The sequence below is a fragment of the Cotesia glomerata genome, linkage group LG9, assembly GCF_020080835.1.
Source record: "Cotesia glomerata isolate CgM1 linkage group LG9, MPM_Cglom_v2.3, whole genome shotgun sequence".
NCBI lineage: Eukaryota > Metazoa > Arthropoda > Insecta > Hymenoptera > Braconidae > Cotesia > Cotesia glomerata.
Window position 1 is genome coordinate 4,576,641 of NC_058166.1, and position 13,957 is coordinate 4,590,597.

Genomic DNA, 13,957 nt, shown 5'->3' on the forward strand with positions numbered 1-13,957 from the left:
TCAATTACCGTAGTGTCAGCATTGAGCATGTGATAGAATCACAAGGTCTAGTTCAAAAAGTAGCTTACAAACTCGACTTAAAAAAGTTCGCCCTCTGCCGGAAAGAAAAACTCATTCCTAAAACTCTTGGCGGCAACATCAAAGCTTCTTATCGACGAAAACATTTCCAGGAATTCCCTAATAATCTGGGTTGTTGTCCGTGCTATTAAGCGATACGTGTTTTCCACCCACCATTTTGTTGAACCCATCTATTCCATTGGGCCACCGTGACGTCAGTCAGCCGTTGATTGGCGCATAATGACGTCAGTATCATTTGATTCGCAGGTTCTTCACACACTCTTTACTACCACATTAAAATAAACTGTCCTATGAGTCATGACGTATGTTGATGCGCGTTTCAAGCCCGATCTTGAGTTTTCTATTCTCATTGCATACTACGTCCGCGACTCAAGACTTTCACACCTGCTACACTAAGTCGTGATACATTTCAGTGTACACTAAGTATTTATTTATCAATAAGCTTACCGAAAGTTATTAAAAAATTTTTAATACCCTAATTGTTTTTCAAGAAGTTTTATTATTTTAATACGAAGACTTTTTAAACATATTTTACGGTAAAAAGTCGATTATCGATCCTATACACCACTCTAAGTGGAAACAGTCCAATCACCCATCGATTTAGGGAGGGTAAGTAATAAAAGTTATTTTTCTACGTTTTGTTTACGTAATCGTGGATTTTTCCAGAAAAACTCGTGCCTATTCTTATTAAATATTGTTATATAAATCTATTATTTTTATTCGTCGCAGTTATTTTTTTTTCTGAGCCAAATTATTTTATTCAATAAAATAACAATAATAATAAAAATATTTTTCGTTAAAAAAAATGCTGTTTCATTCTGTTGCAACTTTCAGAGTGTTATACATACATGTCATGTAATTGTTGAATATTTGTTATCATCTTTAATTATCAAAGAATCCTTTTCCTCCACTCTTATTTTTTTATCACCGACAATTGTCGGTCTATTGAATAAAATAATTGCAAAAAAAAAATATATATATAATTGTTTGGATTTTTTATTCGGAGTTGAAAAAGATGACGTAAATCTTTATTATATTGCTCTATGGGAGTACTTTACGTAACGGTTAAAATACGCTTTACTCGGTAAATATCACTCGCTAGTTATTATTATTATTGTCCGTGGTCATGCTCAGACAATTAGATTAAAATATTCAATAAATAATTTATTGTTATGGAACTCTTTAGAAATATTGATTTTTTGATAAGATCTTTGTAATGATCATATCTGCTTTCCTGGTAAAACACTGAGGTAATTTTATAACAACACGCGGTAAGAACGTGATTATAAAGGCGCCAAAAATAGTTTGTCTGGAGATAATTATCTGTTACATAAAAAGTTTCATTAATTTAAATTGATTGGTATAATTCCTTAATTATCAATCTTAAGTGACCAAGATATTATACAATCTGTTAATTTACGTGCCAACTGCAATCAATTATTTTTATTATTAGAATAAAATTGTTTTATAAATTAAAAACAACAGAAATAATTGATAAATTTACTTAGTGATTGATGAGTCATCGTCAGGTTTATAAATTTATATAGATATAATTGATATTTGTATGTACTGTTTGTGATAAGATAAAAGACATATTCCCTAAATATGGCCTCAATTTATTGACGAAAAAATAATCGTATGACTTCACTATTTTTTTGTGTGTTTTAGATAAGTTAACTGTTTATTTTCTTAAGGAAGTTCATGCGTAAGACTTAATAGTAGATATAAATTTATAATTTTTAATTTTCATAAGTTTAATCATATAGTGATCTTTCCTCAAAAATTAAAAATTCGGTATCAATTATTTCAAAAAGTTATTGACGATTAAAATTCAGATTTTTAACATACAACTTTATGGTAGATCAGCATTTTTTGAATTTAAAATTATAATATTTATATTATTAAGGGGGATAGCCACTGTGAAATTTGAAAAAAAAAAAAATTTTTTTTTATTAAATCAAAGTTTATACATTCAAAAATATGTGTCTAGAGTTTTGTATGAAAATTTTTTGAACTAGTGCAAACTGTAATTTATATAAGTATGAACCGATTTGCAACTTTTTTTTTCCCGTATTCGTCTATTCAGTAGCTATCGTTGCACGTAGGGGATTTTGAAAATTTTGATTTCTAAGAATTTTTAGGGCTGTTTGAATTCAAAAAAATGAAAAAAAAATTAAAAAATTTTTAATATGTCGCCACTTTTTTTTAAATCCAAATTTTCAAAATCCCCTACGTGCGACGATAACCACATGCATGCAGATTACTTTGCTGTTTCGTTTTTTCGTTTTAGATAATCCGTTTTTGAGTTAGAGTTTGCATTGTGGTGGGGGAAATTTTTTTGGTCCTCCACAAAAATGCTAATAACTGTGTAACAACATGATATTTTTTAATAAAAATTTAGGAGAATATTCTTTAATGTATACTTTATAAAAGAAAAAAAAACCCAATTCCCAAATTCCTTTATTATCTCAATCAAAAAAATTAGGAAAACGGTTGACCCTGAAGGCCATCCCTGCAACCCCGCCAATTCTATACCTATAAACACTTGAAATTGCACTTATGACGTTTTAGAGCTCTTCGAGCTCATAAATACAATTTTTGTAATACCAACCGCGAAACTTGGATTTTCGAGCTATAGTTAGGAGGGGTAAAATGAATGTTTGGTCATCTATAGTTGAGTCTACTTTTCACGCACACGTAAGGATAAGTGACATCTCTCTCTCTCTCTATCTGTCTCTACATTTCCGCATGGATGCTAAAAAGTACTATAGGATATTTAGTTTCGTTTATTTCTACAATCATCCACCAGGGAGAGTATGAATCGAAAAAAAAAAATCTTGGCGACAAGTCGATTCTTGTAAACAATTTTACTAATATTTTAGTTTGCCATTTATTTACGTGTGACAGTTCATAAATGAATAACATTTTATTTGCATCCTCTCAAATCCGAGTTTCGCCGTTGCTACTACAAAAAATTTTGTTCGATACAAATCCGCAAAGGTTGGTATTTTGGTAATAAACTTGAAGTGATGACACTCGTCTGAGATTATAAATACATTCTCAACAAAACCGAGTACGTTGTTATCGGTCGAGCGAAGCGAGACCAGATAAAACGTACGAGGTTTTGTTGAGAATGCACTCATAATCTCAGACGAGTGTCATCACTTCAAGTTTATTACCAAAATACCAACCTTTGCGCATACGTATCGAAAATAACTATTGTATATTATTTTGAGCTCTCCGAGCTCAAAGAAATAGCTTTCGTATGCTTTTGAGCTCTTCGAGCTCAAAAGTTTGATAGAAATTTGATAAAACACTATTTTTTTAATTTTTAAATCGCGATAACTTTTGAATGAATGAACCGATTTTCACGCGGTTGGTGGCATTCGACGCAGTTCTTTAAGCTTCATAAAAAATCTTTAAGTTTATATTGACAGAGTGGAAAACTTCGGAGTAATTCCGAAAAAACACTTTTTTGGGTTTTCTTTCGTCAACGATAACTCACGAACGAATCAACCGATTTTGACCGGACTGGCGGTGATCGACGTGGGTTTTTTATGTTAAGAGCTGATTAGTTTTTAGAATTGATCGGTAAAGCCGTTTAAAAGTTATTCCAGAAAACCACTTTTAAAAAAATTTTTTTTTGTAGTTTTTTTGCGATTTCTCAAAATCTACCGGTCCGAAGCGTTCCAAAGTATATACAAAATCTAAGTTTGGTCAAGCCCTTTCGAATGGCACCAACCGCGATCAAATCGGTCAAGCCGTTCAAAAGTCATAAGAGGTTTACATACATCCACACACACGCACACCCATCGCGGAAATAGTCAGGGAAACTTCCGAGGACCTCGAAACGTCGAGATTCGATGAAAATTCGATTTTCGTAAAACGGGGTGAAAACAATAACTTCCCGATTTTTGAAAATCTTCGATTTTCTTAGCGGGAAGTTAAAAATTCCCGAAAATCACCTATTTTTTCGATCTTCACAGTGCCTATCCCCCTTAAAGTAACCATAATAAATAATGTTTGAAAAAGTTATCTGATTCATTTAGTTTTTATAAATGCATCAAAAAGATAGTGTTGACGAACATTTAAATTAATTATTCATTATTTTACTGGGTACAATTAAAATTATTTTAGTTTAATTTTGACCGTATTGAAAACAAGCACCTGAATACAGCTGATCACACGGTTAGAAAAGACAAAAATAAAATTATCAAATTTAATGAGCAATAAAGATGAACGTCGAATTAATGACTAATTTACATTTACTGATTTTTTAAAATAGATGTCTAGAAAATATTTCAAGAAAAAACAAATTATAAATCATTATAAATTATAAGAATATTAAGGTAGTTGTCATGGTACGATATCGTCAAAAAATTAGAGATTATACGCGCCGCAAAAGTATATGAGCTTGTAGCTAAGTAATCCATAATTTTTACGCAAGACTGTACCTGTGGCGATGCAACCCATACAATTGTTTCTGTCCTACTTCGTAGATATATACTTTTTCATAAATTGTTAAACTTTAATCCGTTATTTATAAATAATTAAACGGTCAAAAATTTTTTTTTATTTTTTTTTAAGCTCACAACAAATACATTAAAAGACTGTCAGTTTTTTTAAAGTTTCTGAGCGTTAGTTTTTTTTTATAACTAAGAAACTGGTACAGAACTGCAGAGAGTGTATGCAATCAATGTTAAATATCCAATTTTTAATTGAATTTATCTCGGGTTACAGATGGTCAATCGACTTCAAATTTTAAGGGTAATTATATCATCATGACCCTGAGAATTATACATAAATTTAGAATTTTCTGACGGTATGCCTTAACCACGACAACTACCTTGATATACTTTAAAATTTTTCTCAAAACCCTAATAAATTTCATTAAAAGTTTGAATTCATTTGATTCTAGCGTAGCGCATGAACGTCCTTGACAATTTAATAGAATTTTATATTAACTAATATTTTTTTTTTGTTTATAGGTTTTCAAAATCCCTCCTATTTCAAAGCGTTCAACGGCCAGCAACATTACATTTGATAAGGGCGGGGAATTTAAAGTAAATATATATTTTTATTAATTTATCATATTTACATTAATCAGTCGTATAAAAAGTATTTAAATTAATAATAACTGTACGTTAATTGAAATTTTATAAAAATAAAAGTATCATTTTTGTATTTTTCCATAAGAACTTCAAAATAATATAAATAATTAAAATTTTTATAAATAATCGTACTAAATAATCGATAATTCATTATTTTTTACCAGTACAGCAGTTAATGACCCTCAATGGTGACGATTTAGAACTTTAAATTCCCACTATTTTTCTTGGTATCATGGTAACAAGTCATTTCTTTAATAACTACTAGATTTTACTTCTTATTGTTAATTACTATATTTATTTAGTGTCTAATAGTCGTTTAAAGTAGAGTAAATATAAATTAAGGGAAATATATAACTCCCTTTAGAAAATAAAATTTTGTTTTTTTGAATCTTTATCTTGTATATAAGAAACTAATCATAGAACAACGCAGCGATTTCAAAGTTTTTAATGAGAATTTTTAAAATTGGCTTTCATTGAAAACTTGAAAAATTTTATTTGAATGAGAAAAGTTTTTTAAAGCTTGTAAGTTATAACCAAATGAATAATTAACAAATTAGATTTTCGCGACAAATTACTACTTAAAGTTTCAAAAATTAATTAATTAAAAATACTGGGATAATAAAAATGTATAATCTTTCAGATTGAAATCTGCTATATCATTCTAGCGATATAAGTTTCTAAAAAATCAGGCCATCTTTTTTGATTTTCTCCAAATCAAAATAACTTTTATTCACAAAAAAGTTACTCTTAGAAAAATTTTAGTTTCTTCAGCTAAGAAATAAAGTCGTTCAAAATTTTTAACAAATTAACTTTTTGTCACAAATATGACCATTTTTTTTCTCTAAGAAATTTTTTCATTCAGTGTATTTTTTTGAAATTTTTTTTTTAATACAAAAAGATTTTTTTCTACTTGCACAATGATTCGACAAGAAATTCCGAAGTTATACTAAAAAAAAATACTTTTGCACGACTCATGATGCGAAGCATCAGAGAGTGCTTTACGATCGAAAAAATTTTTTCACCTCATTTTAGCAACTATTTTTAGTATTATAGCCTTGTTAGTTCACGGAATCAAGATATTTTGCATACTATTGTCGAAATAATTTAATGGAGATTAATTTCATACTTTCTAAAAATTGATTTACTGCAATAGAAACGGAAAAAAACATCAAAATAGGTCAAAAAATTTTTCTGTCCGTCATGTATGAAACCCCGGAAACACTGTAACTTGTGAAAAAATCAATTATTTGAGTTAAATTTTTTTTTTTTTTTAAATTCTAATCGACGATTGTAGGTCACTGAATGCGAATGGTTAATTAATTCAGTGTTTAATTACAATTAATAAAAAACGAAAACTACAAGACTGTATATCTATATATATCCATGTAAAATTAACATGGATGGTGATATATCTATATCTATAGATATTATGTACATTTTATTTCACCAGGGGCGCTTGTGCAGTACCTTCCTACTACAGCTGTTTTTTCGGCAATTAATTTTGAACGACTTAAGTTTTTTTTTTTTTTTTTTATATATTTCACAATTAAATGAGCATTATGAGTCGTGCACTTTTGGATTTTCCAAACTTTTTATTTTTATTTTTTCAACACCAAAATCTCTTGAACAAATTGTCCAATTTTGATTTGTGTTACGGCATTGAACTTAATTTTTTTTTTAAATCTAAAAAGATTACTCATTACATGCAATATGATCTGACAACAAATTTCAAAGTTATGCAAAAAAAAAATCATTCTCTGAAATTTTTTGACATTGATATTTATCGAACGAATTAACCGATTTTGATGCAGTTTTCAAAAATTGAAGGTGTTTTTTGAGACTAGAACTCGATTAGATTTTGGAATCGATCTTTTTAGTTTATTTTTACAATTTGTGAGATATCTCAAAATCTACCAAGTCGAACAAATTCAAATTTATATAAAATCTAATGACAAAACAGAACTATTTCGAACACCGTAAAATTTTGATCACTCAAACCATTCAAAAGTTATCAGGAGTTTACACAGATCTTATTGTTGATTTAGTTAAAAATTTTTTCAACAGCTTGACTCGACGTTCCAAACTTCCTATTTGTTTTCCAAATAAAACATTTTACAGACTAAACTAACTATTGATAATAATCATAAATTATCTTGTTTTAATTAACAATATTAATTTATATACTCTCTAACATTTAAACCCACGATAATTACAGGTACAAGAACAATGCAACAATACGAAAAAGCAGGCCTCTGCTTCTCATGGCGTGAAATCTCAGCCGAAGGTGTCGGTTCCACCACCCCAGGTGGCCGACGATCAGCTTGTTATGACACCGATTATCAGTCCGACGACGGAGAAAGAATTGATGAAAGATTTAATGTGGATTACGAAAGCATCATCTTCGAGCTCGATGAATTCATCCCCGAATCTGATGGACGAGGACAACACAACAATATTTTCACCAACTTGGGAGGAAAATTATCAGGATCTAAGTGGATGGTGCTCCAGGATCCCAATGGATCACAGAAGTTACAGTTTTCCTGTAGGTGAATCTCTTAATGGTAGGCATTCAGGTACGTCGATATCACCTTAATTAAAAAATACATATTAATCGATATTTATGTCATAAGGCCGTGAAGTGACGGTTTTCTGATAGCGTCGATATTTCGATATGAGCTTAAGGTTTGTGAAGAAAGGTTCGAAACGGGCGTAATTTTAACGTCCGAGGTGAAGCCGAGGCCAGAAATTTACGCTCGTTTTCTAACATTTGCGTCACAAACATTAAAGCGAATATCGAAAGAAAGTCGTCAAAATCGCCACTAAACGGCCAAATGACATACAATATTTTTTGTTATTATCGCTACATTAGTTTAACTTTTGAGGGATAGGAGGCAAATAATGACATATTTAAATTTTATGAAGTTTCACAATGGCAAAAAAAAATTAATTTTATATTAATTATCTTTTTATTAATATTTATTAATGGCGTACTTGTTATTCTATTAACATTAGGTCCGCTTCGTACACAAAAAAAGGTTTACTTGAGCCAAGAAAATGTTTTTCTTCCTAATTATTTTCTTGAGCGTAAAAAAATTTTTTTTTGACACAAGAAATTTCACTTATTCCAACAAAATTAATTCTCTTGCTTTAAGAAATACCTATCTTGATCCAAAAAAATTTATTTAAGTCAAAATTTCTCTCTTGCTCCAAAAAATTAAATATAAAGATAGAAGTAAATTTTCATTAATATTTTTATTGATTAACATGTCAAATTGAAAGATCAAATAATATTGAATCTTTTTTTTTTTTATTCTATATGGATAATTGCACGCTAAAATAATATAAAATGGATATCAAATATTCAAGAGAAAAATTTTCTCAAGGTGAGAAAATTTTTTTCTCAGCTGGTGGGTGGCGCTGCTTCCCTAAAGTAATTAAAAATCTTGATCAAATATAAAAATTTATTGTATAAATCCACAGATTTGGTAGAATCTGGCGCCAAGTTCCGTTCAAATCCGTTGTCAACGGAACGCCAGACTACCGACTGTGTTTACTGTAAGCAGAACGGTATTTTGAGGTTGCAAAATTTTATTTAATTCTACGGTACTTTTTTTTTCCTAAATTGTATATTATAACAGTAATTCATACTTTATTTTACTGTTATTAATTAATTATATTCACTTATAACAATTAATCTACTTGAAATTACTAAATTTAATCAGCACAAACTATAGCAACGCAAAAATTTCGATCCTGACTTTTTTTCGATGGGCAAAGTGATCTGCCACAGACTAAATAATTCGAGAATACATGGTAATCTTCTAATAGATGGGAAACTACAGTTAAAAAAATACATTTCACAGCTTGCATCTACACCCGCCAGGGTGCGCTGGAATTATTTTTACATAAACTGTAGCTTCAAGAGGATAGTTTGCTATAAAAAATGCAGCCAATGCGAGACTTAAGTTGTTACCAATTGTAAATTTTTATTATAATTACAAAAAATACTAAAATCTGAACAAAAACAGTTTCACTGTAAAAAAATCGTGCCAAGTCCACGTTCATACGACTATTAAGAAAAAAAAATTTGTTTTTTTCTTTACAAAAAGATATAAAATAAAAAAATTAAAAAATCTAAGTAACCGATATAATTGTTTATGATTTTCGGAAATTAAAAAAAATTTTGTTGTAAATATAAAAATTAAAAAAAAAATTTTTGGAACGTACTTGGTGTGCGTCATTGTGGATTTCAATTTTTCTAAAGTCTAGTAAATAAACTTTACGAATTTCATTAAAAATAAAATATTTTGCAACACACTAAATACGTTACAAAATTTTTTTAAAATTTTTAAATTTACAACAAAATTTTTTTTAATTTCCGAAAATCATAAACAATTATATCGGTTACTTGGATTTTTTAATTTTTTTATTTTATATCTTTTTGTAAAGAAAAAAACAAATTTTTTTTCTTTATAGTCGTATGAACGTGGACTTGGCGCGATTTTTTTACAGTGAAACTGTTTTTGTTCAGATTTATGATAATTTGAATTAAGAAAAAATGACTTCTACCAAGAATTGGATTTCAAAAAAAATTTTTACTTCGGCCAACACAGCTTCGGTCTTCCTTCAGGCACCCGAAAATTTTCCTGAGCCAAGAATTTTGTTCTCCAGTCAAGAAATTTTTCCTTCTGTGCAACAGAGAAATAATTAGCGCCACTCAACAGTAACTAAATTTAAAATTTATTCAAAATCATCGGTTGATTCACTAGAATGTGACTTTTTTTTACAATTTCTCTCAATTCCGTCTGTGTATACACGAAAAGTCGGTAAAAAAAAGGGGGAGGTAAACTTCACGGCCTAGGCTGTCAAAAAAAGACGGTATAGTAGAGTCTCTAGAAAAAAGTCTCTTTACGGACGCTACCCAGTGCTCAAAAGTTAAACTTTTAAAGCGAGTATAACAAAAAAATGTTTTTCTTCATATTTAATTATTTCTTATGTTTGTTTTAGATATGAAAATCGACGATCAGACTTACTCGACAAACGTGGGGGTTGAAGTTCTTGACGTGGGTATGACTTCTGCAACAATCGATCTTGATGATTTTAAGCAGCAAAACAATATTAATAACGATAATAATCTTAACAACAGTAATAATATGAATAATATCATTAAAAATAATAAAAATGTAATGCTACCACCGATTGATGATGATAAACCAATAATGCTGGGGGGGAACATTGATGTACTTGATGAATGGTTGGACTTACCTAAGTCTTCCATAGCCTCACGGACAGATGAATGGATACGGCTAGTTGATAATGACAAAATGGATGAACCGCTTCAGCGACTCGAAATTAATCAATTAAATGACAATTTTAATTTGGATAACAGCTACTCTGCAGAGCCTACAATAAATTGGGATATTATTAATAATTTCGATAATAATAAAAAAGATTTCGATCTGCTATCCTATTTATGCGATGTAAGATATTTTTATGTTTTTATAATTGTTTTCATTTATGGATCCATTTTTTACCAAAAAAGCTTACTTATTAGGGTAATGATAAATAATTTATAATTTTTTATACTTCGGGTAAAAAAAATATTTTAGAGTTTTTTTTTAATTAGGTAAAAAGAATTCTATTGAATTTCTATATTTACGAAGATCTTAAAAAACTTGCAATACAGTGAGAGAAAAAATTTCTTTTGAAAAAAATGATCAATATTGTAATGAGAAATTAATTAGTTAAAAATTTTATTTCTAAGCTGAAAAATAAAAATTTTTCTCACGGTAAATTTTTTATTAAAAAAAAGTTTTAAAAATTTTGAAACAAACATTTAGATAAACAACTTAGAAATTTTCATCCAAAAGTGTTTTTTTTCTAAAATCCAGAAAACTTTTTCTCAACAAAGTTGCTGCGAGAAAAATTTTTATTTCTTCAGTTAAGAAATAAAATTTTTTTAAATTTTCAACAAATTAATGTCTTCTCATAACAATATCGATTATTTTCGAAAAAAATTTTTTCTCTTAGCGTATATCACAATAGTATATTACACACCTAGGGGAGTAAAGTAAGAAATGTCTCAGATCACATGTAATTGTTGGCCGAGGCGAAGCCGAGGTCAACAAACATGTGATCTGAGGCTTTCTTATTTACTTCCCGAGGAGTGTATACTATTTTTTTGTCCGACGAAGGCGGAAAGCGGCAACTTAGTTTAGCGCAGCGGGACGAAAGTTGCCACTTTCCGCCCGGAGGGCAAATAGTATATTACACCTAGGGAAGTAAAGTAAGAAATGTCTCAGATCACATGTAATTGTCGGCCGAGGCGAAGCCGAGGTTGACAAACATGTGATCTGAGGCTTTCTTATTTACTTCCCGTGGAGTGTATACTATTTTTTTGCTCGACGAAGGCAGAAAGCGGCAACTTCGTTTAGCGCAGCGGGCCGAAAGTTGACGCTTTCTGCCCGTCGAGCAAAAAAATTGTATTTCTAAGCATTTTTTTTTCTACGTTAGATGACAATTTTTCAATAGCAAAGTTATTTTCTACCATAAGTACTTCGGTCAAATTTTTCCGTGTAAAAAAAAGTCGTTTTAAAAGTGTCTTAAAAATGTCGATTGTTTAAGATCTTAAACGTGACACAAACCAAGACTGTTTTAAGACTCTTTTAAAACGCCAACAAAAAAATTCCGAAAGCAGATTTTTGAAATGTGTTTCTCAAATTTGTTATGAAAATTAATTTTTAGACATTTTTTAAACGATTTTGTGAGTTTTAACCACAACATTTTTGAGTAAGCTCTTTTCCTATTGAATTTGAAATTGTTGAAAAATTATTATCCGACAATTTTAAGACTTTTTTAAGACGCTCCGTTTTAATTTTCCAGGGCTCTGTCGCTGTGAGCTCATCTTAAAATAATCTCTAAAAACTTTTTTAAGACTATTTTTTTTACACGGGTTATACACAAAAAAATCTAATTGACAACATTTTTATAATAGATTCTCATAAAAAGTGGAACCAAAAATCTTAGCAATTATTTTCTTATTTTATTATTAATATTGAGAGAAACAATTTCTTTAAAAAAAAATTAACAATCTTATAAAAAGAAATTAAGTACTTAAAATTTAATTTCTTAGCTGAAGAAATAAAAATTTTTCTCACGGTAACTTTTATGTTGAAAAAAAGTTTTCTAGATTTTAAAAAAACAATTTTGGATGAAAATTTGCAAATTGTCTATCTAAAATTGTTTTCTTCCAAATCCAGGAGACTTTTTTTAACAAAAAAGTTACTGTAAAAAAAAATTCATTTCTTTAGCTAAGAAATAAAATTGCTTAAATTTCTTAAAAAATTAATTGCTTATCTTAATGTTGTTAATTTTTTTCTAAAGAAATTTGTTCTCAGTGTAATGAACACACTTAACGAAAAAATAAAAATTTTTTCAGGACAATTTAAATTCACCAGAAAGTATATCAACAGATTCAATAGACATTTATCAAGCATCGACGAGCTACATTAATAACAATAAAAATGAAGGAATATCTACAAGAGTGCACAACACACGAAACAGAAAAAGAAATTACAGCCAAGAAACAATAACTTCTCCATCAAAGAATACAGATGACTTGGATATTAAGCCGCTGAAGCCATCGTTTGCGTCTGCAATGTCACCATCAACTGAATCATCATTATCCGGAGCAGGATCCACTAAAACAACGACAAGGGCAATCAAACTCACGAAAACCATAAAAACGCGCATGAAAAAAGAAGTTATCGATAGTTTTGACACACAAAGTAGACGAGGAAGGAAACGACAGTACGACAGTGAATCGGAGGGGGAAAATTCAGACTCTAGCTATCGCGAATCGCGAGAAAAAAATAACGAAGCATCGCGTAAATCTCGCATGAATAAAAAAGCTAAAGAGAAAGGCATGATGATGGAAGCTGTCAGTTTAGACAAAACTAATAGAATACTTAAAAGCAGAGTAGAGCAGCTTGAAAAGATGGTATTAACGATGCGCGCTGCTATACTTAAATCTGCGTTAAGAAGAAATTTTTAAGTCTACATAATTTGTTATTTTATTTTTAATCTTTTAATTAAAAAACACCATTCCACAATTATATATTTTTACTTATCTCGTTATCGTTATATTTATTTTATGAATAACGAGAAATATTTAAATGGTGTTACTAGATGCTTTTTTTTGCTATGAAGAAACAAAGATTTAATATTTATAAAGAAAAATCTTTGGCACGAATTATAATAATCATTGTATTGCTTAATATATAAAAGAGATTAATATTTTTTATAATTATATGAAGTATATTGACAGATATAAATATGTTTTTATTTTTGAAAAATAGATACATAAAAAAGTTTAAGCAATAATTAAGCAATTAATTAAAAAAAAAAAAAATTATGATTCAATAATTATAAAAAAAAAAAATATTAGTCTGCTTACAAATGTTATTAATAATTATTATACTTTTCTGGTTAATGGATATATATTATATATTAATTTTAATGGGAAACTGCATGATTTATTACGTTAAGTTTACAACATAGTTACATACAAAAAATGTAACCCTGTAATTAATAACTTTCAATATGAATAATTGTTATTAATAAATATAAATGATGAAGTTATATTTTTTTTTTGGCTTTAGAAACTTTTAAAGCCGACTGCGTGAAGAAATTATTTTTATCAACTTGTTGATTAACCAATATGTTGGCAATATATGTTTAAAAGCCACATAATGCAAAAGGAAACGTAT

At 29.1% G+C, this 13,957-nt stretch overlaps 1 protein-coding gene across 2 annotated transcripts; it reads left to right on the forward strand.

Moving 5' to 3' along the window:
• The first annotated feature begins 421 nt into the window (after positions 1-421).
• Positions 422-13,499, forward strand: LOC123271420 (GATA zinc finger domain-containing protein 8-like). 2 transcript variants are annotated; one of them, XM_044737737.1, is made up of 5 exons: positions 422-687; positions 5,067-5,141; positions 7,405-7,762; positions 10,197-10,669; positions 12,628-13,499. In XM_044737737.1, exons 3-5 carry the CDS (start codon positions 7,516-7,518, stop codon positions 13,240-13,242), a joined length of 1,335 nt encoding a protein of 444 aa, XP_044593672.1. In that variant the 5' UTR covers positions 422-687; positions 5,067-5,141; positions 7,405-7,515; the 3' UTR covers positions 13,243-13,499. The 2 variants fall into 2 exon arrangements, with proteins under 2 accessions (XP_044593672.1, XP_044593673.1); XM_044737738.1 differs by lacking the exon at positions 422-687 and adding an exon at positions 1,779-1,796.
• Positions 13,500-13,957: the final 458 nt, after the last annotated feature.

What these genes read in the sequence shown, in the direction of transcription:
- LOC123271420 (XM_044737737.1), top strand. Translation starts at nt 7,516, where the DNA reads ATGACACCGATTATCAGTCCGACGACGGAGAAAGAATTGATGAAAGAT. An exon ending in TCTTAATGGTAGGCATTCAG is followed by an intron (nt 7,763 to 10,196) that starts GTACGTCGATAT and finishes TGTTTGTTTTAG; the next exon opens with ATATGAAAATCGACGATCAG. An exon ending in TGCTATCCTATTTATGCGAT is followed by an intron (nt 10,670 to 12,627) that starts GTAAGATATTTT and finishes AAATTTTTTCAG; the next exon opens with GACAATTTAAATTCACCAGA.